The sequence below is a fragment of the Melanerpes formicivorus genome, unplaced genomic scaffold (genome assembly GCF_026170545.1).
Source record: "Melanerpes formicivorus ecotype bairdi unplaced genomic scaffold, bMelFor1.0.p_v2 SCAF_2, whole genome shotgun sequence".
NCBI lineage: Eukaryota > Metazoa > Chordata > Aves > Piciformes > Picidae > Melanerpes > Melanerpes formicivorus.
In genome coordinates this window covers 27,338,990-27,362,209 of record NW_027142354.1, presented here as the reverse complement: position 1 = coordinate 27,362,209, position 23,220 = coordinate 27,338,990, and the positions used below count along the sequence as shown (strand labels likewise).

Genomic DNA, 23,220 nt, shown 5'->3' with positions numbered 1-23,220 from the left:
GCCCATCAATACTAAATGACTTGCTACATGATCACTGATCTTTGTTGTATGTGCATGTGTAATAGTTTTGTTTCTCACACACATAGCCCTCTACTTTAGAAGACTTTGTTTCTAGAAAAATCTCTTTCACATTAAACATTTTAAGACTTTGGAATATAAAACCAATATGCTAAACTGGCTTCATCAAGTATTTAAACCTGTAACTTAATATACAATTGCCTTTCACAAGAATTACTGATTTAGGAGAAGCCAATACAAGTTGCAATAATAGAAATGCAAGGGTGGTGAAACACAGGATGTCTATCTAGCAAGGCTACAAAAATCTCCATCCTTGGAGATACACAAAACTCAAGACAGATGGGGCCCTGAGCAACCTGATCTCATTTGGAAATTATGACCCTACTTTGAGTGGGAGTTTGACCAAATGACCTCCTAAATGAGTCTTTAGTTATATTGCAATACAAGAGACGTCCATAGGCACATAAAAAAAGCATGTCCACACCAGATGTCTTACTAGCTGCTTGCTACTTTCTCATCTTAAGAGAAAGACAAAGCAGAACATGACTGGATGCAGACATAAGATCACTAAACCTGAAATATGATGGACTGCACGGCTTTAAAGAGGAAGACACCTATCACTTTGCTCAGTTTAATGGTGAGTCTAACGCTCACTGTTAAACAACTGCAACCATTGCAGGAGCATTTTCTTACCCTCAGCCCTTATGCATATGCAGCTTTTCCTGAATCCAAAAAGTGGCAGAGAACTTATACTGGAAAAATGCTTCCTGACTACTACAAAAGAGCAGCTCTGGGATGTGTTCATCTACCCAAAGCATCAAGAGGTTTGAGGGAAGAAGTTTGAGAACGAAAGGTAAGGAAGAGGCCACATTATCAAGTCAAGTAGCTGAGTCACACAGCTGGACTGCAGATTTCAGTCTGTGCTCCCAAGATAGTTTGTACAGTTTTCAACAGAGCAGCAGGGACAGCATATATGACGTTTAAGCACATTTTGAATTGGATGTATCAAAACAAGAAGCCACATCATGTAAAGGGAACACCTGCAAGAAGATTTTGATTCAGAGCAAGCCATCATCTCCTGCAGAGAGGAGAAAAGCTTTTAAATAGACTGTGAGTCATAACTTGCTTTTATGAAAGGTTGCATCAATCAGGTTGTGACATGCTCCTACCAGCTCACTCTGCTTTTAAGTTGGGAAGGAAAAAAAAAACCCCACACCAAAACCAAACAACAACCAAAAAATAAACCCAGCATGGACAGTTACGAACACCCTCTCACCTGAGTGCTATAACCATTAATCCTCTCTACTTCATTTCTCCCAGTCAGGTCTCCTTGTGCCTGTTAACTTTTCCAGCTTTTTGCCATACTTCTACTTTTGCAGTCCTGGATACATTGTGTCCCAGCTAAGAAGTGAAGAAGCTCACTCCCTGTCAGGACATCAACATCTTTGGCAGTTAAGAGGTTGCTCTGAGGCTGTAGTCTCAGATCCAGTCAAGCTGCAGAGCTTCCATGTTTTGAACCAAGAAATTTAGATTGCATGTGACATAGATGGGTGTGCATCTACATTATTGTCATTAGTTCAGAAAAGGCTTTGGGATAGAGGAGATTTAGCCTGTTCCCAAAGGCTGTCACAGATGCCTGCCAAAGTGTGTTTACTTGTGCAACCCAAACCAGCATTCATCTGGCCCCACTTGCAATGGAGGAACTCCAGCTATGGCAAAGAGAGTAGAAGCACCTGATCATTGGCCCTGGTGGCACAAAGTTGATCAACAAACAAACCAAGAAAGTTCCATTCAAGGCATCTTTCAAAAGTGGACAGAAAGAAAATTAATTCTCAATCTTTATGAAAGCTCTGAACCCACTTTGAATAACAAATGCCTACTTTCCCTCAAGTGATTGTGTTAGTAGTCAGGGTGCTACTTAGCAAAGAACTCAGAGCAGGTTCCTCCTGAACCAATACTAATTTAACTCATCTTTAAATAAGCTCCTAAATAGTTAAATGCAACTCAAATGTTGCATCAGCAATGTGAGAAATAATAAATCCGAATATTCTTTTGTAAGTAAATCCAAACAGAGAAAATTCGAATCACAGCATAGGTTCTCAGGTTGAGGAATAAAAGATCTCAAGCAATCTCATAAATACAGGTGTAAGACACTATTAAAACAAACTAAATTATTTCACACAACCTAATTTAACATTTTAAAGCTCAATTTAATTTAATTTAAAATGTTAAAGCTCAAAAGAGAGGAATATGTCCTCTGCAAAATGTTCTGCTGACTTAAATCTCTATAAATTGGTACACATAAGCAGCAATTTCTCGTGAATGGTATTATGATCAAACTAAATCAAATAACTATGAAGGGATTTAACAAAATACAAGCAATATGGTTATTGCTTAACTGGAAGAAATGCTAGTTAGGATAAACAGGAATTTTATTTTGTCCTGATACACTTTCAGAGATGCATCATCAGCATGCCATTGACTGCCTACAGAACACTGCATGCCCTGAGCGCTTCCACTGCTTTTGTAAATAACGGAGAGGTTACCAAGAACAGCTTTATTTAAAGGAATTATAAGAGGTACATTAAACTGTAGGTGTTCCAAAAGTCCTCATGTTGCATTTCTTCCTCCACTACCCCAATGTCCAATGTCTGAGCCTAACAATCATCACATTGGATTCTATTATGATTGCAAGTTCACTGAAGAAATAAACATCTCTAGCACTGATTTAGATGGTGCCCAGCTGTGTGAAATTTATCTTGTGATTACTATATTACCAAGCTGGGGTTAACAAGAAATAGTTTAAACTGATTACAGGTATTAAGGGCTAATTGATGATATATACGCTTTCTGTAGGTGGCTCTCTACCATAAAAAAGTATTGAGTGCAAGACCTTCAAATAACTACAATCTCCCTTCCTGAGGAAGTATATTAATATTAGAACTTCAACCTCTGTTCTTAGAAAACTTTATAGTGTCTGAATCCAGATAATCATGAAGAAAACATCTGACAGCCAATTCAAAAGTACATTGGGGGAGACACAGGAGTTTACATCACTGACAACATATTGAAATTTAAATACCTCTTTATTGTCCCTGGAAGATCCAGACTGAATGGAATTTGAAAGGAGGATGCTAAAGTGTCATCCACAGCCTTGCTTATTTCCTGTAGTTCTCTCAAAGAAACATAGCCAAGTAAAGCAGTCAGTTCACAATCCTGTGAGTGAATAAGACTATCTTGTTCTTCAATTTCTCTCTTTAGCTGTTGATCCTTTGCTTCTAACATGGCCAGTCTTTCTTGGAGGTCTTCAATTTCTTTCTGTATAGAACAGAAATTTGAGTTTACTATGAACCCTATTAAAAGGAACTCCTTTGCCCCTAGAAAAATGCAGTACAAGTCTCAGAAGTAGCATGAATTAAGGTTGTCCAACCTAGCACATTAAATAAGATGTTCTTTTGCTGACACACAAAATTTCTTATGCCTGTTGTATTTAGAAACTTTTAGTGCTTCCACAGTCTGGAATACCCCATCTCAAGTTCAACACCAAATTTCTAGTCACCTTTTACCTTTAAAATACATAGGTATTTCCCAAGTTAAAAACCTCCCCCCAAAAAACCAAAAATCTTGGTTCCACCATGACAACAGAGTCTTACTACAGACTGGAAGCTGAAGTGATCAATCATTTATCTGTCCTCCTGCAGAATATCCCTGCAATGAATCCTCTAGGCTTCCAATTCAGTATCAGACACAATATGCAAGTAGTGCATCACTGACTGTCTGGCCAGTCTTTTTGATTATTACTATTTTAATTAAAAGCAAAAAATCTCTCCCTCAACTTAAAAGCTTCAATCTCAGTTGCACTCATTCTTGCCAGAAGTTCAAATCCTGTTCATTATGATACTGATGTTTCTTGCAAGATCATGTTCCAATTTTTCCTTGAAAATTAACAGACTCATGGAAGGAGCACTTCATGAAAGAGTCTGAGTTGCTGAATTAATGAAATTATTTAATATATGGCCCTTGGCTCTTTTGTTCCAGAACTTGAAATATGAGTAAAAACAAAACAAAACACCCACAAAGAAAAAAAAAAACAAAGCAAACCAAAAAAAAGAAAGTAAAAAATAAAAACTACTTGCTGTCAAAGTAGTTGAATGCCATAGTGGAGAATTTGATTCTATTTCTGTATTTCTTCAAGTCTCTGAAGTGTTTTCTATAGACTCTTAACAGAAATCAAAGCTCATAGTTCCGAGCTCTAACCATATTCAGTCCAGCTAACAATAAAAAAAACACCACCAAAACAAAACACATTTTTAGGGAAACATCTAGGCATTACAAAATTGGCATTAGAAACGACCACATAGCTTTTTATGGCAATTCACTTCATCCTCTGTCTGTACAAGCACAATGGGAACACTTCACCCAAAGAGATTTTACAAAGATAAAATTAAGTGGTTTCAAATCACTTAGATGCCATGTTGATTAATGCTGTAAAAAAAGAGCCCACTGACAAATTAATAAATCTGCATTCCAAAGAGGGTTTGAGTGGCATACAGTGAAAGGGTTCTTGGACCAAATACTGAGTAATGAAGATAAAATGGTATTTCGAATATCTGAACAAGTGCTTTCCATCTTCAGCAATGTATGAGAGGCAAGGATCCAGGGGAAAAAAAGAAAAGCAGCACAGTCATATAATTAAAGCCTCATGAAACATATATATGATGCACAGATAACCAACTTTGACATTTCTCTGCCTTTTGAATCTTTCCTTTTGAAACCTTAACATTCTTTTAATGTTTTCAATGTAAATTTAAGTGAAGCACAGTTTGCTACACTCATTTTGTCAAGAAACACTTCCAGGTTTGATGCACTGCAACAAGTTTCCTGAGTATCACTTAAAACAAGTAGAATGTTGAAGGATTGACTGTCAAAAATTTCAATTTATGTTAGTATCATGCACTAGATCCATCAATTACTTTCATCCTTTTTCGGTTTGAGACTTAGAACAGAGTGGCCCATGTTTCAACCCACAGGCAATCATCAAGGACAGAAAGGTCAGCAGGCCAAAACCATCAGTTTTATTTCTTTCAGTCTCAAATTAGGCTTTTAGTGTACACAAAGGGTAATTCTGTCTCTGTGTTGCTGTTTTGGGAACACTGCCAAAAATCTCAATTGGTCCTACTTAATACAAACTGTCATAGTCTGTGAAAAGGTAGCATTTGCAATCACTGCAATAAGCAACCTACACAGGAACATAAAGGGACGTGAACAGAATTTGGGTTTACAAACATTTTTAGTACCAAAACGTCTTTACAACACAAACAGATTCCAGAAGCACACAATCTGCATTCACAGAGAGAAAGCTGTTCTGTTTGAGAAGAGTTCAGAGGCATTCTTGGGAGAATGGAAATTTTAGCCAATAAACCAGCATTCCCCTGCGTTGTTTTCCAGAAATATCAAGAAGCCTTTAATGTGTTCTTGGTCAGTTTCCAGGGACAAATAAAAAGGACTTAAAAGTCTCACCATGCAGCAGCTGATAGTATCCAGCTCACTAAACATAAGTTGGAGTTCTACTTTGTGGAGTTGAGTTTAAACTGAGATCTGAACATGACAACTAATCAGTACTGGTTGTAAACCTTCAGCTTCACTTATAGGCTGGTGTTCTACATGAAGTACAGATTGCAGTAGAAACATTTATACATAAATTTCAGATACTGTCACAGGCTCTCAACTCCCTGAAGATAAATATAAAACCAACAGGACAGAGGGTAGAAGGAAATTAAAGCAGGGCTGAGGGGGGAAAACAATTCACATTATGTGAGATTTTGGTCAGAGGTAATTCTTAAAGCATGCTGGGAGCCACTAAACATCACAGGTCAACCTTCTCCAGAACCTCAAATTTATTATAATTTGGATTGTGTGCTTATAGATAGTATACTTGTACAACAATGTGTCTAATTTGTCTCTAGTATAACTACATAGGCATAAAGATTCACCTCTTATATGTTGATGAAATAAATCTAAACAATATCAAAGTGATCCACAGGGGGGGAAAAAGACAATGTGACATCCTTGTAGGTCTAATTAAGTGTGATCACCAAGGTTTAAAAGGAGGTGGAGCCAGGACTTGTACTAGACAGTAAAACGAGATTCTTGGAGAGGTAAAGAAAGCTAAATTTTGCTTAAAGGTCATGCAGATTTAAAATTGGACAGAAGCCATCTTAAAACATTTCATTTGCCAAATTACCACATTGTGACTTTGTGTCAGTGTAAAGTTATTGTTGACAAATGCTGACTGCTCTGTGACAATTCCTTCATCCCTATGAAACACATAAATCATCTTTCAGAAACAAAAGCTGGTAAATCATGTATTTATAGTCAATTCCAACCAGAAATAGATGAAAATCTTTTTTATTCTTATAAAAGCATCAGAAGATCAATGAAATAATAATATGGCAAATTAGAACATAAAGAGCGCACTTAAAAAGATAATGAGGAAAGTTAAAGCATGCACACCAGACACCAAGCCTTCCAGTTCTGCTCCTCCATAATGAGATTAGTACAACTCCTGTGGCTGCCATCTCCAATCATCACTTATGTGATCAACTGGACTAAAGCCAAGGCTCTAATTGCTGCACAGAAGCAAAGCCACTATTACAATAAATTTGTTCAATTCTGTGTGACAGCTTACAAGCTTCACCCCACACAGCATTGGTTCTTACAGACAACTTTTCAGTCCTGTTACCTGTAAACATATCTTTTCTTGAAAAAGTTGGTTTCGTTTTGTGGCTGAAACCTGCATCCTCTCCTGGTAAGTGGATCTCAAAAGTTTGTGTTTGATTTCATGCCAAAGCTGAGTTTCTTCAAGTCTAATCCTTGGAAAAAAAAGGACAAAAGCTAAAAATTAGCATTATTGCTCAAAGATTAAATAGATCAGAATCTCCATGTTACCTTCAGAGTCGTAACACTGTCACCAAAGAGAAGAAGAGAACAAGAGATTTTTTTTTCCTTGGCATATCTTCCTTTATTATCTCTAACATTTACACTGTTTTTACAACACACTGTGGAAGGAAAAAGGAAAACTTGTATAGCTTCAGGCTTCCCTCAGCTTTTTCATATTTCAGAAATTTACCCATCACTGCCTTGAAAGAGACAACACTAAGGCATGTAATTTCTATCAATACAGAGAAAAATCTCTTAGACAGAAGTTTAGAAACTTGCCAAAGCCATTTTGCAGCTTCTGTCAGCTTTTGGAGACTACATTAGTGATCATCTGGAGTGTATGCTCCACAATGCCAACTATTTCTCTGTTGCACAGTGAGTTCTTTCAAAATTGCAGTCAGTGGGATTCCTCACAGTGGTTGGTATAACCCTCAGCTGTAACTCCTTGCATGATTGGACCCCAAGATAATAAGTGCATTACATTAAATGTCAAGTCTACTCAAAATGCACCTGCAAACAATGCAATCCTGTATCATCTTGCTTTTTCCTGCATAAGGGTATGCAAGCTTGCAAGGCCAAGTGCATTTCTGTGTTCATCTCTAGAGACGAGTGTGTTCATTTCCACATAAATGGTACTGATGCATTTCAGTATCTTGTTTAAAAATGTACTCTGTCTCAAACAAAGAATGTTTTAGAAGTGTAATTTCCCATGACAGTCTTGCAATGCAAATATGTCCATGATACACACAAAACATGCATCGCAAGTCTGCTTTAAGTATTAACTACACCATTATGATCTCCAAGCACAGCTGCTTAATAAGTGTGCAGAACAAGGGCTTCCCATGTCTTCAGCATCGCCATCAGAACACACGTGTGCTTTATTCTCTCTCTAGACTGAAGAATATACTGAAAAGGCAAAACAAAACCCTGGCACTAAACCAAATAACATTAATACTTAACCAAAATGGGCATAATAACAGTGTAACTATATTTTTGTAATAACAAAATTGATAAAAAAGACACTCATCATGAGGCACTAGGCCATCACCGTGTATTTGCTTTACAGTCATCATAGGCTGCTGTGGCTCCAGCAGATCATGCTTCCCGGCAGCTCTGAAGCCACGTTTAGTAAGAGCTGCATCCTTCCTAGAGTTAAACAGAATAGAAATTTCTGAGTGGCTGGTCAAAATTTAGGAAATATTCCATGATATAACCAGGTTATTCTCAGAACCTGTTTGGAAATCCCATGTGTATCTGCCTACCTGGTCTGAAGAAAAGGAAACAAGATCTGTGATCTCACTAAACCTGGTGTCTATGTTTATCCCGTATCTGGGGCCAAACTACAGCAGTTACTCTGTCACCTGATGACCCCTCCCTAGCAGAGAAGGGGGATCAAGAAAAAGAGAGAAAAAACACAGGTTGAAATGAGAACAGATTGAATGAAATAGCCAAAGTATAAAAAGTTATATTCAGCTCAGCAGTAGTACGGCAAGACAGTCCTCAAGAGCTGAAGGAAGGGGAGGATGCCTTCTCCACAGCAGACTTCCTCCTTTATACTGAATGTGTTACCCATGATATGGGATATACCTCAATTCAGCTATCCTGGCTGACTCAGAACTAATGGCTTGCAGCCTATGTTTGACCTCTGAGTCTGTCCCAGAAAACACAGGACACATTGGTGATTTCATGAACATGGTATTGTTCCTAAGCTCAACATAACCAAACCTGGTTCCTACCACCTGCCTCAAATATGCTGTGTCAACACTGAATGCATTCACCAAAAACCTCATCTCATAATTTAATCATGCAAAACAAAACCAAGGCATGAAGTTCAGTATTAAACAAATAGGCTGCCATATGCACTTTTAATTTAAAAAGTTCTTTACTTGCAACACTATGAGACTGGCTTAATTACACCAAAACTGCAATGATTTGGTCTTCTGGGGCTAGTCTAATTATGTTTCTAATTTTCCATGTGAAAAAAAAAAACAAGGGTAAATATTTAGTGTATATTTTTGCCAGTTCAAAATGAGAATAAAAACTGAAGCACACAAATTTTCCTTGAAGAAGTGGTCGCGTTTTCCATCATGTACTATCTAAAATAGTTTCAGAATAGAAAAATGTTAACCATCCCTGTTGAAGATACAGGGTACACTTCCTGCATCAAGACTACAGACACTCTGTTGTGAAAGGCTACAAGAAAAAATGGGGGGGGGGGCAACAACAACAGTCAAACTCAGGTTCAAAGAAAGGAGTACACAAGACAAAAAAAATATAAATTGAACAGAATATTAACAGAATATTTATCAGACAGCAGAGCAGAACAGCACTGCTCTGAGACTTGTGCAAAGAGTTACAGATACAATCATCTGAAGAACAAGAACACTTTCATAAATGTAGATATTTTATATATAAAAATTATATGTACATTATAGAGGAAAAACATCCAAACAGACTCTGTATTTCAAGAACTCAGTTTCTATGGCACCAAAGAGAACACTACACCTCTAAAGCCAGTCATCATTGCAAATTAATGCATAGCATAAACACATGTTAATGACAAAACACAGAATTTTGTATACTAATCTCTAAGGAACCAGGTTCTTAAGAGCCTTAGAAGGTAATAGGAAGCAGCTCTGAATGAGTGCAGTTTGTTTTAAACCTGCCGTATTACTATAGAGGCTAAAAATACCCTTAGAAGTCTTCCATTTTGCAATAAAATTCTATTATCTTTACTGATTTTCTCTAATTATCAAAATTACAAGCAGATGGAGCACACTGCAGGCTTTATATGTACAAGATTTCAAAAAAAGGGGATTTTTATTTTTTTTACTACTGCAATTGAGAATAGTTTCCAATACCTATGAAGAATCATCTTACTTCTAGTAACAGTAACCAGTAGCATTGCTGAAAAAAGACTTAGAGACAACTTTGCCTTTCTAAGCTAACTAACTCCCTTGGGTAATGCAACACACCTCATATTTCCCCAATCTTTGAAGTTGTTATCCCTTGAAGACAAGGCTGAGAATTTATTTTGGTGGCTTTGTACAGTGCTAAGCACATTACTGCTACCTAACAAATGATGAATAAAAGGAAGATCCCTAAGATCTATGTATATCAAAAAGAATCTGCTTTTACTTTATATTCAAATATCCTTTAATTGCTTGAAAAGGAGCATCAGAATTAACTCCATGGGGAACCACTGCTCAAGCTGCCTTGCTGCTGCATGCTCACTCCACCATGTCAAGGATTCAACTCCATTCCCACATAACACCACAGAGAAGAGTTTAATTTAATTCATAGTATCATAGTATCAGTCAGGGTTGGAATGGACCACAAGGATCATCTAGTTCCAACCCCCCTGCCATAGGCAGGGACACCCCACACTAGATTAGGCTGGCCAGAGCCTCATCCAGCCTGGGCTTAAACACCTCCAGGGACGGGGCCTCAACCACCTCCCTGGACAACCCATTCCAGGGCTTCACCACTCTCATGGTGAAGAACCTCCGCCTCACATCCAGCTTGAATCTCCTCACCTTCAGCTTCATTCCATTCCCCCTAGTCCTATCACTACCTGAGATCCTGAGAAGTCCTTCCCCAGCCTTCCTGTAGGCCCCCTTCAGATACTGGAAGGCCACAATGAGGTCACCTTGGAGCCTTCTCTTCTCCAGACTGAACAGCCCTGACTCCTTCACCACGTCATGATGACCAGTGTTTTTCAGGGCAACTTCAGGAGAGACAGACTACAGAGAAGGGGTGGAGGACTGGCCCTGTACATTAGGGAGGCTCTAGACACCATGAACTAGAGATTAAGGATGATTAAGTTGAGTGCCTGTGGGTGAGAATTAGAGGGAAGGCCAACAAGGCTGACATCCTAGTTGGAGTCTGTTATAGACCACCCAACCAGAATGGAGAGGTTCATGTATCATTCTATAAGTAGCTGTCTCAAGATCACCAGCCCTTTTCCTAGTGCGCAACTTTAACCTGCTAGGTATCTGCTGGGAACTTAACACAGCAGAGAGGAGGCAGTCCATGAGGTTCTTAGAGTGCACGGAGGATAGATTCTTATCCCAGCTGCTGTGTGAAGCTACCAGGGGAGAGGCTCTGCTTGACCAACTCTTTACAAATAGAGAAAGATGGTGGAAGATGTGGTGGTCAGAGGCTGCCTGGGGACCAGTGACCATGAAATAATTATGTTTTCAATATGCAGTCAAACTAAGAAGGCCATCAACAAAACCTCCACTCTGGACTTCCAGAGGGTGGACTTTGGCTTATTTAAGGAACTAACTCGGAAAGTACCTTGAGAAAACCTTAAAAACAAAAGGGCCCAGGAAGGCTGGATCTACCTCAAGAAAGAAACCTTGAAGGTACAGGAACAGGCTATGCCAATGTGCCAGAAAATGAGTGGACAGGATAGATGGCCAGCACAGATAGGCAATGAACTTCTGAATTAATTAAAGGGAAAAAAGGGTGCATCATCTTTGGAAAAAAGGGGAGGTAACCCAGCCCATTTAAAGCTTAAACTGGCCACTTCTGTGAAGGACAAAAAAAATGTTTTTATAAATATAATAATGGCAAAAGGAGGGGCAAGGACAACCTTCACTCCTTAGTGGACATGCAGAGGAATATAGAAACAAAAGATGAGGAAAAGGCAGAGGTACTTAACACCTTCTTTGCCTCAATTTTCAATAGCAGGATAGGTTGTCTTCCAGACAACTGGCCTCCTGTACTGGCAGATGGAGTCAGGGAGCAGTATAGTCCCCCTGTAATCCATGAGGAAGAAGTTAGAGACCTGCTGAGACACTAGGATCCCCATGTCTATGAGACCAGATGGATTCCATCCTAGAGAACTGGCAGATGAGGTTACTAAACCACTCTCCATCATGTTTCAACAGTCCTGGCTCACTGGTGAGGTCCCTGATGACTGGAAGCTGGCCAACGTGGTGCCCATCCACAAGAAGGGCCAGAAGGAGGTGCCAGGAAATTCCAGGCCTGTCAGCCTGACCTCAGTGCCAGGCAAAATAATGGAACAGGTCATCTTGAGTGCAATCACCCAGCACCTACAGGATGGCCAAGGGATCAGGCCCAGTCAGCATGGATTTAGGAGGGGTAGGTCCTGCCTGACCAACCTTCTATGTCCAGGTGACCCACCTGGTGGATGTGGGGAAGGCTGTGGATGTAGTCTACCTGGACTTCAGCAAAGCCTTTGACATGGTTCCCCCCAGCAAACTCCTGGCCGAGCTGGCAGCTTGTAGCTTGGACAGCAGCACTCTGTGCTGGGTTAGGAACTGGCTGGAGGGCTGAGCCCAGAGAGTGGTGGTGAATGGTGCCACATTCAGCTGGCAGCCAGTCATTAGTAGTGTCCCCCAGGGATCAGTGTTGGGCCCCATCCTGTTCAATATCTCTATTGATGATCTGGACAAGGGAAAATTAAGTCCATTATCAGTAAGTTTTTAGATGACACCAAGCTGGGGGCAGGTGATCTGTTAGAGAGTAGGAGGGCTCTGCAGAGGCACCTTGACAGGCTGGATAGTTTGGCAAACTACAATGACATGAGATTTAACACATCTATGTGCTGGGTTCTACACACTGGCCACAACAACCCCATGCAGTGCTACAGGCTGGGGTCAGAGTGGCAGAAAGGAACCTGGGGGTGCTGGCTGACAGCCAGCTGAACATGAGCCAGCAGTGTGCCCACGTGGCCAAGAAGGACAATGGCATCCTGGCCTGGATCAGCAATAGTGTGGCCAGCATGAGCAGGGAAGTCATTCTGCCCCTGTACTCAGCATTGGTTAGGCCACACCTTGAGTCCTGTGTCCAGTTCTGGGCCCCTTAGTTTAGGAAAGATGTTGAGTTGCTGGAGCGTGTCCAGAGAAGGGCAACAAAGCTGGTGAGGGGTTTGGAGCACAAGTGCTGTGAGAAGCAGCTGAGGGAGCTGGGGTTGTTTAGTCTGGAGAGGAGGAGGCTCAGGGGAGACCTTATTGCTGTCTACAACTACCTGATGGGAGGTTGTAGCCAAATAGGGGTTGGTCTCTTCTCCTGGGCAACCAGCAACAGAACAAGAGGATACAGTCTCAAGCTATGCAAGGGAAAGTTTAGGCTTGATCTTAGAAAAAAGTTCTTCACAGAAAGAGTGATTGGCCATTGGAATGGGCTGCCCAGGGAGGTGGTGGGGTGAATGTCCCTGGAGGTGTTTAAGAGAAGGCTGGATGATGCACTTAGTGCCATGGTCCAGTTGATTAGTTAGGGTTGGGTGATCAGTTGAACTTGATGATCTCGGAGGTCTCTTCCAACCTGGTTGATTCTTTGATTCTGTAACTCTGAAAGAATTGTAGAAAGAAGAAAACCAGGGGCATATTCACAAACAAGCTCCATCTTGATAAGTTAGAAGATTCTTAAAACTTTTTTTATTAAAACCATTCATAGATTGTATTCTGCATTTTGAGAAAAACAGAAGTGTCATTTTACATAATAACGAATCAACAAACTTACCTATAATCGGCAGCCGAGCGCAATGCTGCTTGAGTTTGGGTAAGGAACCTATCCAAAAAGCTGCTAATTGAAGGATGCCTTGAAGGAAGCTGAAATTTTGAAGATTTTTTCTCTTTCTCCAGTTCTTCCAGTTTTCGTCTACATTTATCAGCTATAAATTACAAAAACAAACAAAAAAAAAAAACTTAATAGTGACAAAAATATTTCATTTTACACAAAGAAGAGGAAAGGTTGATAACTAGGTTGCAAAGTTACTTTCATCTATGAGAAGGACAAAACTGCAGGCTGCCTAGAACTTTCATGGTGTTTTAATTTGGCAAGGCTCCAGAGAATCGGCTCAAAGTTATCATCTGTGCTCTTTTCCTAGAACAGCAGCTCTGAATTCAATTCTAAGAAAGATCCTACTTTTCACTGCTCCAGTTTTAAAACAACCTTAGATGGCAGATGTACATTTAAATGCTGATATTTTAAAATAAAATTGCATTGTTAGCACAAGTGATGCTTTATTTCTTGGCCTGCTATCTCAGCAGTGTATTTCATCAGAAAATGCACACACAATTAGAGCAAATAAACAATTATCTTATTGCAGGCCCTCCTGAATTATGCTTATTTTCTCATCCAACAAAATTATTTACTTTCAACTTCAAATAAAAATAACAGTGGTCCCTAGGACAGTGCTTTAACTCTACTATTTCTTACACACTTCTCTATATATGCTAATTCTTTGTTTTCTTTCCTTGTGTAGAAAGCAAAGGAATATAGTTCCAATGGGAAATTATTATTTCTAGTACCTATATTTCCTGTAGTGCCAGTATACTACCAAAATCACATACACAACAGATAATAAGCCTGGCTGGTCCAAGCCAGAGCACCTTTGATGATACACCAAAGAATGTTGAGAGTTTTGAGCTAGCCCACAAATGGAAAACCTTTACAGCTCAGTAGTTTCACTGCCTACAATTCTGCATAATTAGCATTCCTTCCCTTCTGACATTTTTAATACAACATGTTACTATCAGAATAACATCCATCTGTGCATGCTTTTTACTGCTTATTTTCTTTCTCTACCCTCAAAGGGATTTTAAGAAGAGGGATTGCTTACATTTTCCGGTTTAGTGAAATGATCCATTTTTACAATAATCTATCATAAGTATTGATCTCCTTTCTGCTTCTGTGCCAATGGGGTGGAATAAAGACACTTAACATACTGCCAGCAGACTGTTCCGGGGCAGTTAAATTAATCTTCTTATTATTAGAGTGCAAAATGCTGCCAGAAGACACCTAAGTTACTGCAGTATTTAGGGCTCAGCCCAACTAGCACAAGTACATGTGTGCACGCTCTTCCTGCAAAGAAGAAACACCTTTTTTCAACAGTGGAGGTGAGGCACATCTGTTATGCATTTCTCAGGGACCACAGCTGAAGAGATTTGTCCTATGCTACAACCACAAGGAAACTGTCATTTGAGGCCAGATGAGACTCACGAGTCTACACTTTGATAAGAAAAAAACAGCATTTGCATTTTGCATGGAAATTCAAACATAGCCATCAAAAATATCACTTGTTACAAACAGAAAAACAAGGGTTGGATTGTGACCAATGACCACTGCGTGCCAAAACTGGTGGAAACACCTCCTTTTACTCATATTCACCACTGGGCCTCTTGTGTTACCCAGGCGGGAATTGTAGCAACCTCCTACAGCCATCTAACAGCACTGTCATTGTTCTTTGACATAATTATGCTTGCAATGTGTTTGTGTCCAGTTGTTTCATCATTCTACTCTGGCCCATCCTGGGCCCAGAAACAGGCTATTTTGGGAAGAAAAACAGACGGGGGGATCCACATGCCAATTCATTTTCTCTCTCATTAATTCTTGGCTGCCTCCTGCTTTGTATATTCTAGTCCACAGAGTATTCAATTAGTTTCTACTAACAGACGTTTCTAAATAATTTGTTCCACTGGCATTTTATAAATACTACTGCTGGCCATATCTGCTTGTTATATCTCAGCACTAAGTGTTTTTTCATTCTTTCAGTATTGTGGTTAGGGTTTCCATCTTAACAGACTCCAGCAACACCAAGCCAAACATCAAAGCTTTTAGGCTTGTCTGCTAGAAAGGAGACCCCTTGGTTTGACCTGACTGATGTCTTCAGTGTGTGGAAATACCGAAGCACCTCATTGCCAGCTGCAGAGCAGGAAGCCACACAAATAAGGCTCATCTCAATCCGGCTTTCAGCACTGCAGTTCAAGAGGGATCTGGATCAAGCAGAGGCAATGGAAATGATCAGCAGTCTAGCAAATGGAACACATGGAAAAGAAGACAATATGCAGGATTCCTCAATCTAGTAGAGATAAAGACTGAGGGCAGTAAATTCCAGTACTATTGCATACCAGGAACCTGCAAAGAGTGGAAATACCATGCTTTTCACCTCTCATCAGAACCTGAGTGCTCAGTAACAAACCTGAGTGGCAGGGGAAGACATGAGAAAAATACATTAGATATAGTAAAACATTAAAACTAATTGCTTGGGACAGACAGGAAATCTCCACTAGTGTTGGTCTCAGGAATAGCTCTGACATAGTTTTGAAGGTTGAAACCAGCAAGATCAAATGTGATTTTGTGAGATCACTTCCCACCATATTTTCTAGGATTTCTTCAGCCAAGAAGCAGACAGAGAAGGCCTTTGCTATTCATAAGCCATCAGACTCAAGGACACCACTTTTTAACCTTCATTTTAGTCTTTTAAGCATATTATTCCATTACGGAATCCCAGAGCTCACCAATGGACTGAGACATCAAAAGAAACCACAGGCACTCAGATGCCTTCATCACACACAAAGGCTTAATGCTTCATTGCTTTCTCCCACACTGATGCAAAATGAGCCCAAGCATCCAGTTTACCTAAAAAAGAAATCCCTCAGTTTGATGAAGTTCTTAAATGAAGCAACTTTAACTTATGTATTCAACACACACTGTTTTACAGACAAGCATTTAGAATAAGGCTTAATTCTCTTAACCAGCCTTTAATTTCACTGTAGCTAGCTATATTACCAGCCTTTTATTTCACTGTAGCTAGCTATAGCTAGGTTGTTGCCTTGCAGCAGTCCTATGGATACCCTAGAAGAAGCTTCCACTTCAGTGCCAAGAGCAAGAGTTAACCCTTAAATTACCCTCTGCCCCGATTTTTTACTTCCTGGTGCACTTCAGGCATTCTACTCAATCTAAAACCAACCTAGAGTACAGGCCTAGAAGATGCTGACTAACTGTTCTCAATTAAACAGACAAGAGTCAGAATTGCATTGTCTCCAAATATCATGTTTTATAACAGCTTTGAGCAAAAGAAGCAATTTCCATCATTTTTAATTGTCTGTAAGAGGACACCTGGTTAGCTCTACTTTTTTAACATATTCTAATATCGGTTTTATTCCTTCAAAGATAAGGTTCACTTTGTCAGAACTATTTATCATAATTAAAAAAGAATATTTACAAAAGTCATCACAGTAAGTGATGAGAGTAAGTAATTTGCCACACACTGCTATTTATACTTATTTATGTCTGTTCTTTACTGATAGGTGGGAAGATGATCAACTGTGTTACAATTGATCTACAAATTGCTGTACATCACAAAAGAGTTTCTTCAGCTAGTTCAGCTGTATAGGCTATCCGGTCCTGCCCCACAATCCTGTAAACAGCCCTTTCCTCTTTCCCTCACTTTCCCTAAAAATCTGAAGGACCCCATGCATCAGAACACAAGTCAGCAGAGCAGAAGACCACCCTGGCTAAGCAGAGAGCTTTGGGTAGAACTCAGGAAGAAAAGGAAAGGCTACTGGCTATGGAAGGAGAGGCAGACAACTCGGGAAGAGTACAAGACTATTGTAAGGATATGTAGGGAGAAAATTAGAAAAGCCAAAGTGCAACCAGAACTGGTGTCATTAAAGCTAATAAAAATAGCTTTTGTAAGTATGTTTACAGTAAGCTAGGGAGAACCTCCACCCACTACTGGATGAGGGAGGGCACCTGGTGAACAAAGACAAGGAAAAGGCTGAGCTGCTGAACTTTACCTCAGTATTTGTCAATGACACCAGTTGTTCCATGATGGTTCAGCACCTGGATCTGGAAGATAAGGATGGAGAGCAGAAAGCAGCCTCCACAATCCAGGAGGAAATTTTCAATAGCCTATTTTGCCACTTAGATGTGCATGAGCCTATGGGAGAAGATGCGCTGACCAAGCCACTCACCACTATTTGTCAACAGTCCTGGCTAACCAGGGAGGGCCCAGTTGACTGCAGATTAGCAAATATGACACCCATCTACAAGAAGGGCCAGAAGATGATCCAGGGAACTGCAGCTCTGTCGGTCTGATCTCGGTGACAGGAAAGGTCATGGAGCAGGTTACCCTGAGTGCCATTACATGGCACTTAAGAGACAACCAGGTGATCAGGCCCAATCAGCATGGGTTTATGAATGGCTGGTCCTGCCTGACTAATATGATCTCCTACAATAAGGTGACCTGCCTTATGTGAGAAGTGCTGTGGACATTGTCTGCCTGGACTTCAGTAAAGCCTTTGACACTGTCTCCCACAGCATTCTCCTTCAGAAGACACATGGCTTAGATAAGTGCACTCTGCACTGGATAACAAAAGCTGTCTGGATGGCTGGGCCCAAAGTCTGGTGGTGAATGGAGTGAAGTCTGGCTGGCGTCCAGTTACTAGTGGCATCCCCAGGGTTCAGCAGTGGGGCCTGTTCTCTTCAATATATTTATCAATGATCTGCATGAGGGGATTGAGTGCACCCTCAGTAAATTTGCTGATGACACCCAGCTGGATGGCTGTGTCGATCTACTAGAGGGTAGAGAGGCTCTGCAGTAGGACCTGGACAGATTAGACTGATGGGCCAAGGCTAACTGTATGAAGTTTAACAAGGCCAAGTGCCAGGTCCTCCATCTGGGTCACACTGTGGTGAAGGCACATTATGCCCAGATAACACTAAGCCACTTGTGGAATCTATTTCACGAACGTGCACTAGAACATGTATATAAGTTGGTGATTCATCAGTTATTAATAGTTTGATAATTAATAAAAACAGTATTTTCATAATTCATATTTCATAATAATAAATTTAATAACCTCTTCACCACACACACCAACCCTATGTTAAGGTACAGACAGCTGGGCTTATTCAGTCTAGAGAAGAGGAGTCTGAGGGGAGATCTCATTACTCTCTACAACTACCAGAAGGGAGGTTGGAGCAAGGAGGGGGCCAGCCTCTTCTCCTTGGTAGAAAGCGACAGGACTAGAGGAAATGGTTTCAAGCCTCACTAGGGGAGGTTCAGGCTAGATGATAGGAAATACTACTTCACAGAGACAGTTATCAGACATTGGAATGGTCTGCCCAGGGCAGCAGTGGAGTCACCACCCCTGGAGGTATTTAAGCAGCCTGTGGACCTGGCACTTAGGGATGTAGTTTAGTGTTTACCCTTCAGTGCTGGGTCAAAGGTTGGACTGGATGGTCTTTGAGATCTCTTCCAACCAGATGTTTTCTGTGATTCTGAGATCTAACCCAGGATTTATGTTGTTTACACACATAAAATACATGTTGCAGCCCTAAAATATTTTTCTTACCTGCCAGATACTTTCAGGTAACCTCTCCAGCACTCATTTTCTTAAAAATTAAAGCTTCCAACATGACCTGGTTTGTAAGAACCAAAGAAGATCAGATTCAAAGACCTCTCCAATAGCCTGTCATGCAGAGTAGTGGGCCCTTAGCAAGAAGACTAAGAATCAGAGTGCAAAATGCCACTTTACTTTGATACTGTTCCTGAACCTTCAATGTCCGTCAGCTGAAGGACTTCCTGAGCAACATGTATCCCTTGTTCAAAATATACTGTAACATAGAATTTCAAAATGGAGCCATGAATTATTTAAATACATGCCTTACTTGGTAATTTCAAACTTACAGTTTGTCAGTCTTATTAGGTGTTTCCTTACTATATATTTTCTACTGCAACTAAAACCAACATTCCTTCTTTACTTTCTCTGCACATAAATAACATTGTCATCATGATATTCAAATTGCATCACTCATTTTCCAGGGCAGAGATATTTATATTAGTTAAAGCAATGCTACAATGGCTATGAAGTGAGGAGTCTAACGCAGAACTCAAATATGTGACTGCAAACAGGCGGCAAACAGACTAGCAAGTAAGGTGTCTACAGCCCAGTTACAAGCATTGGCCTTCCACAAAATTACTTGCAGGAAAAGATGCAATTCCTTGCAATTCCTAACACATTGGACTTTCAGATTACATTTGGGTAGTTGAATAGCTAGCCCTTCCCATGTGCTGTCTGGCCACTGGCAGAGGCAGCATGGGGCAGGGGGCAGACACTAGAAGCACCTGCAACAGGTGCAACAGCTATACCTCAGACGTATAGCTACCATGTCTATGAGCACAAACACTCATGTTCAGTTCATAAAAGGCTAGAGCATAATGGCTGCTAGAGCAAAACACAAAGGAAATCACCCACTCAGCCACCACTTAGTTTTTTCCATTCCAACCAAAAAGGCAACTTAAAAAAATTCATCACTCCAGATGTGCTCCAGAACTATTGAAGAACAGCTGAGCAAACCAAACTCTTGGCTCTGAAACACACTTTGGAGTCAGAAGCAACTGCTACAGAATTCATCCTAATGTAGTAAGGCCAAAATCTGTAGATGGTGCTACAACTGCAGAGTTCTTTGTTTGGCGTATGTTCCTCAGTTATTTGAACTCTTAAAACAGATGACTGTTGTGGTTTAAGCTTTTCCCAGAGTCCAAAAGCCCAAATGGAACAGATTTAGATTGCCTCTTCCTTTTTCCCCAGTAGGGAAAAGCAAATTAGGCAGGAGGAGAAAAGAGAGGTAAAATTACAAAAGAAACAGTCCTGAATCTATTTGGAAGTAAAAAAAGGTAAGTTTAATAAACTATAAAATGTATTTGAGTAAAAGTAAGGTTACAAAGGTATAAGGAAAAAGGGTAAATAAAAATATATACAAAACCAGATACAGCTGGCAAGGGATTTTGTGAATGCAAGATAGATTCTCTTTAGCTGCAGTCCTTAGGAGTATGGAGCAGCATGGATCGGGCCCAACCATGTGGTTACAGAGGTAACAGCAGCAGCAGGCTGTTGGGAAGGAAAGAGCAGGAGGCACCAAATGGCTTCCCTTAAAAAGGGTTATGGACAGGAAGTAGGAGTGGAATAGACTTTGACCCAGGGATCCCTTCTCCTGGGAGCAGCACCAAGTCTCTCTGCCCACCTGGGTCAGGTATCTTTTGTCCACCTAGGGCTAGGTTCTTTTCAGCCCACCCCCTCCTGGGCTGGACATAACCTAGCATAATGACAAACGGTTCTAATTCCTGTTTTACCTTACTAAGATGCTAGATCAATGCTTGTCCCCAGTTCTGATGGTATTTAAAGTTAGAAAACTAGTAACCTCAAGAACACAAGAGATTAGGTCTCCTGCATTCCCTAAAGGACTCATGGCATTGGAGTAGCTAAAATGCACAGTGAGATCTGATGTCACATGCAATGCCAAAAGCTTCTGCTGCAGGCAACATCAGCTGTTACTACCTCTCCAGTCCTTTTTTTCACCTATCAACTAGACAACAGTACACATAATATCAGGTGACAGACCAAAGGGAAGGAAACATGGTACTTGAAACAGTCTCTGTGAGAGAAGCAACAGGAACATTGAAGGATGTCTTACAAAAATTGCTCAAGCAGACTCCGTGTCTCCCAGCAAGCTCTCCATTTTGCCCCCATCAGTCCATTGCAGTTACAAGCCAGGAAACCACAGTACCCTTGAATCTTACATAACATTTCAGAATTTAACGTACCAAATGTCAGTGTTGCAGCAAAGTTTGGAACTCTAAAATAAAAAATGCAAGAAAAGATACATTTAATATGTTATACTTTTTATAAGAAGGAGATTGGGATATTGGTAGACATTGATTTCACCCCTCTTGTTCATATTTAACTTCAGAACATTCATTTAGGCTTTGAACAAAAAACCTAAATTCTCTTGAGTTTTGGATGCTTCCACTGAAGCACAACACCAAGCTTACATCTTAATATTCAAAAGTCTATGCTGTATACAAAACTTCTTCCTAGAAGGGTGCTAGTGCAAGCCTAGAGTAGACTTTAAGCATAAATTTTGACCACTGCCCCAATTTCATAGAACATCCACAGCAGCAACACTGATGAGAGATTGCCACTCAGATCTGCAACACATTCTCCATCTCTCAGTAACAAGAGCTGAATGGAGCAGTGATTGATGGGCACAAGGCCTTGGCTGGTTGGGATTTGAGGCTGTAGGCACAGTTTCTATGTCATCAGGAAGATGAGCAACAGTCCACAAAACCAGAAATGTTCTCCCAGCACAGCTTTGGGAAAGAAGGGGCTGAGAGCCCAGCAAGATACATCACAGCGCTAACTCGGGGGATTATCTCTCTTACCGGTTCAGGACTAAGTGTCCTATCATGGAGCTGGAAGTGCTCCAAAGTACCAGAGAGTACCGAGGGGCTGGAGGGTCCCCAAGAAATTGCAATTTTGTTACTCTGCCCCATGCTCCTGCACCCCCCTGTGCACAGGGAGTTCACAGACAGTTCTTCCCTTGCCCCTTGCCTCCCCCTGCGCGTGGCAGCAGCTGCCTCCCCAGCCCACGGCGCAGTGAGGTTTTGTCAGCTTTGCAGCACAGCTGGGGGGAACTGAGGCCTGGTAGCCCTGTCCTGTGGGGGACAGTTTGGCCTACTTGGGGCTTACAGAGGCTGAGGGGTGGGAAGAAAGGGGAAGGTTTTGGCCTGGTCTTGTCCTGGTTGAGGCCTGAGCTGATCTGGAGTGTGTACAGCTATACATCCTTTTGCCTCTGCCCCTCTTTTATGTGATTCACTTTTGACGTAGTACTTCCATTAAACCTCCAGTTCTGTGTGAGTGTGGTTATAGACTTTGCTGGGGCAAATTCACTCTGTCCTCAGCCCAGAGCTGTTTTCAGCTCAAACCATGACAACCTCTTATAATTCTGGGTGTCTAGTCCAAACAGTCCTTGCTTCAGATTTGCTGCACAAGGATTTTCATGCATAGGAACTTTTAGAGGCATCATTTCTGTTTCAGTAATGTGTTGACTATTTGCTTTTCATATTCTTCTGTAACTATAAAATTTCCAATGAAACCACTGAGATACCTACATTTCCAGCATGAATTTACAGTAAAAATAATTTACAGTAACATCAAACGGTACATTAAGGGAAAAAAACAAGCTGATTGCTGGTGCACTTTATTAGATATCAAAATTATCTTGTAAGCAGTGCTGACAGTACTGTCACTACACATGAAATTGTACAGAACTAAAACCACACTCCACTGATTCCAGGCTGATTCTGCACTTTTTAAAAGTAAGGGTATGCAGCACAATGGCATAGATTCCAACTCTGAATTAAATTCAACTCTTAAGAAGATCCCACAGGGCAAGGAAGCTAGCAGAAATCAATGTAAAGCTCCTTGGCTGGCAATATAACTCTTTTGTTTTTGTTTTTTTTTTTATTGGAGACAGTGGAGGATGAGCTTTGGTAAAGGTTTCCAGTTGGCACAGTTCACATCCACGAGCAACCAACATCGATATATTAATGTTGACTGAGGACGATTCAATCCCAGTTCACTGTGTCCCTTTTCTTGCTTCAGAAGGCTCTAAGCCAACATCTGCTTTTCTTCACTACCTCTGAATAAATACCATGGGTTG

At 40.7% G+C, this 23,220-nt stretch overlaps 1 protein-coding gene across 1 annotated transcript in view; it reads right to left on the bottom strand.

Annotated features, from left to right (window-relative positions):
* Nucleotides 1–23,220, bottom strand: part of DISC1 (DISC1 scaffold protein) — a 230,231-nt gene that overhangs the window by 141,791 nt on the left and 65,220 nt on the right. The window contains exons 4-6 of the mRNA XM_068147069.1: nucleotides 13,450–13,600; nucleotides 6,761–6,890; nucleotides 3,101–3,336 (exon numbers count right to left, since the gene is read on the bottom strand). Coding sequence (XP_068003170.1) covers nucleotides 3,101–3,336; nucleotides 6,761–6,890; nucleotides 13,450–13,600 — 517 coding nt within the window. The remainder of the gene's footprint in view (nucleotides 1–3,100; nucleotides 3,337–6,760; nucleotides 6,891–13,449; nucleotides 13,601–23,220) is intronic.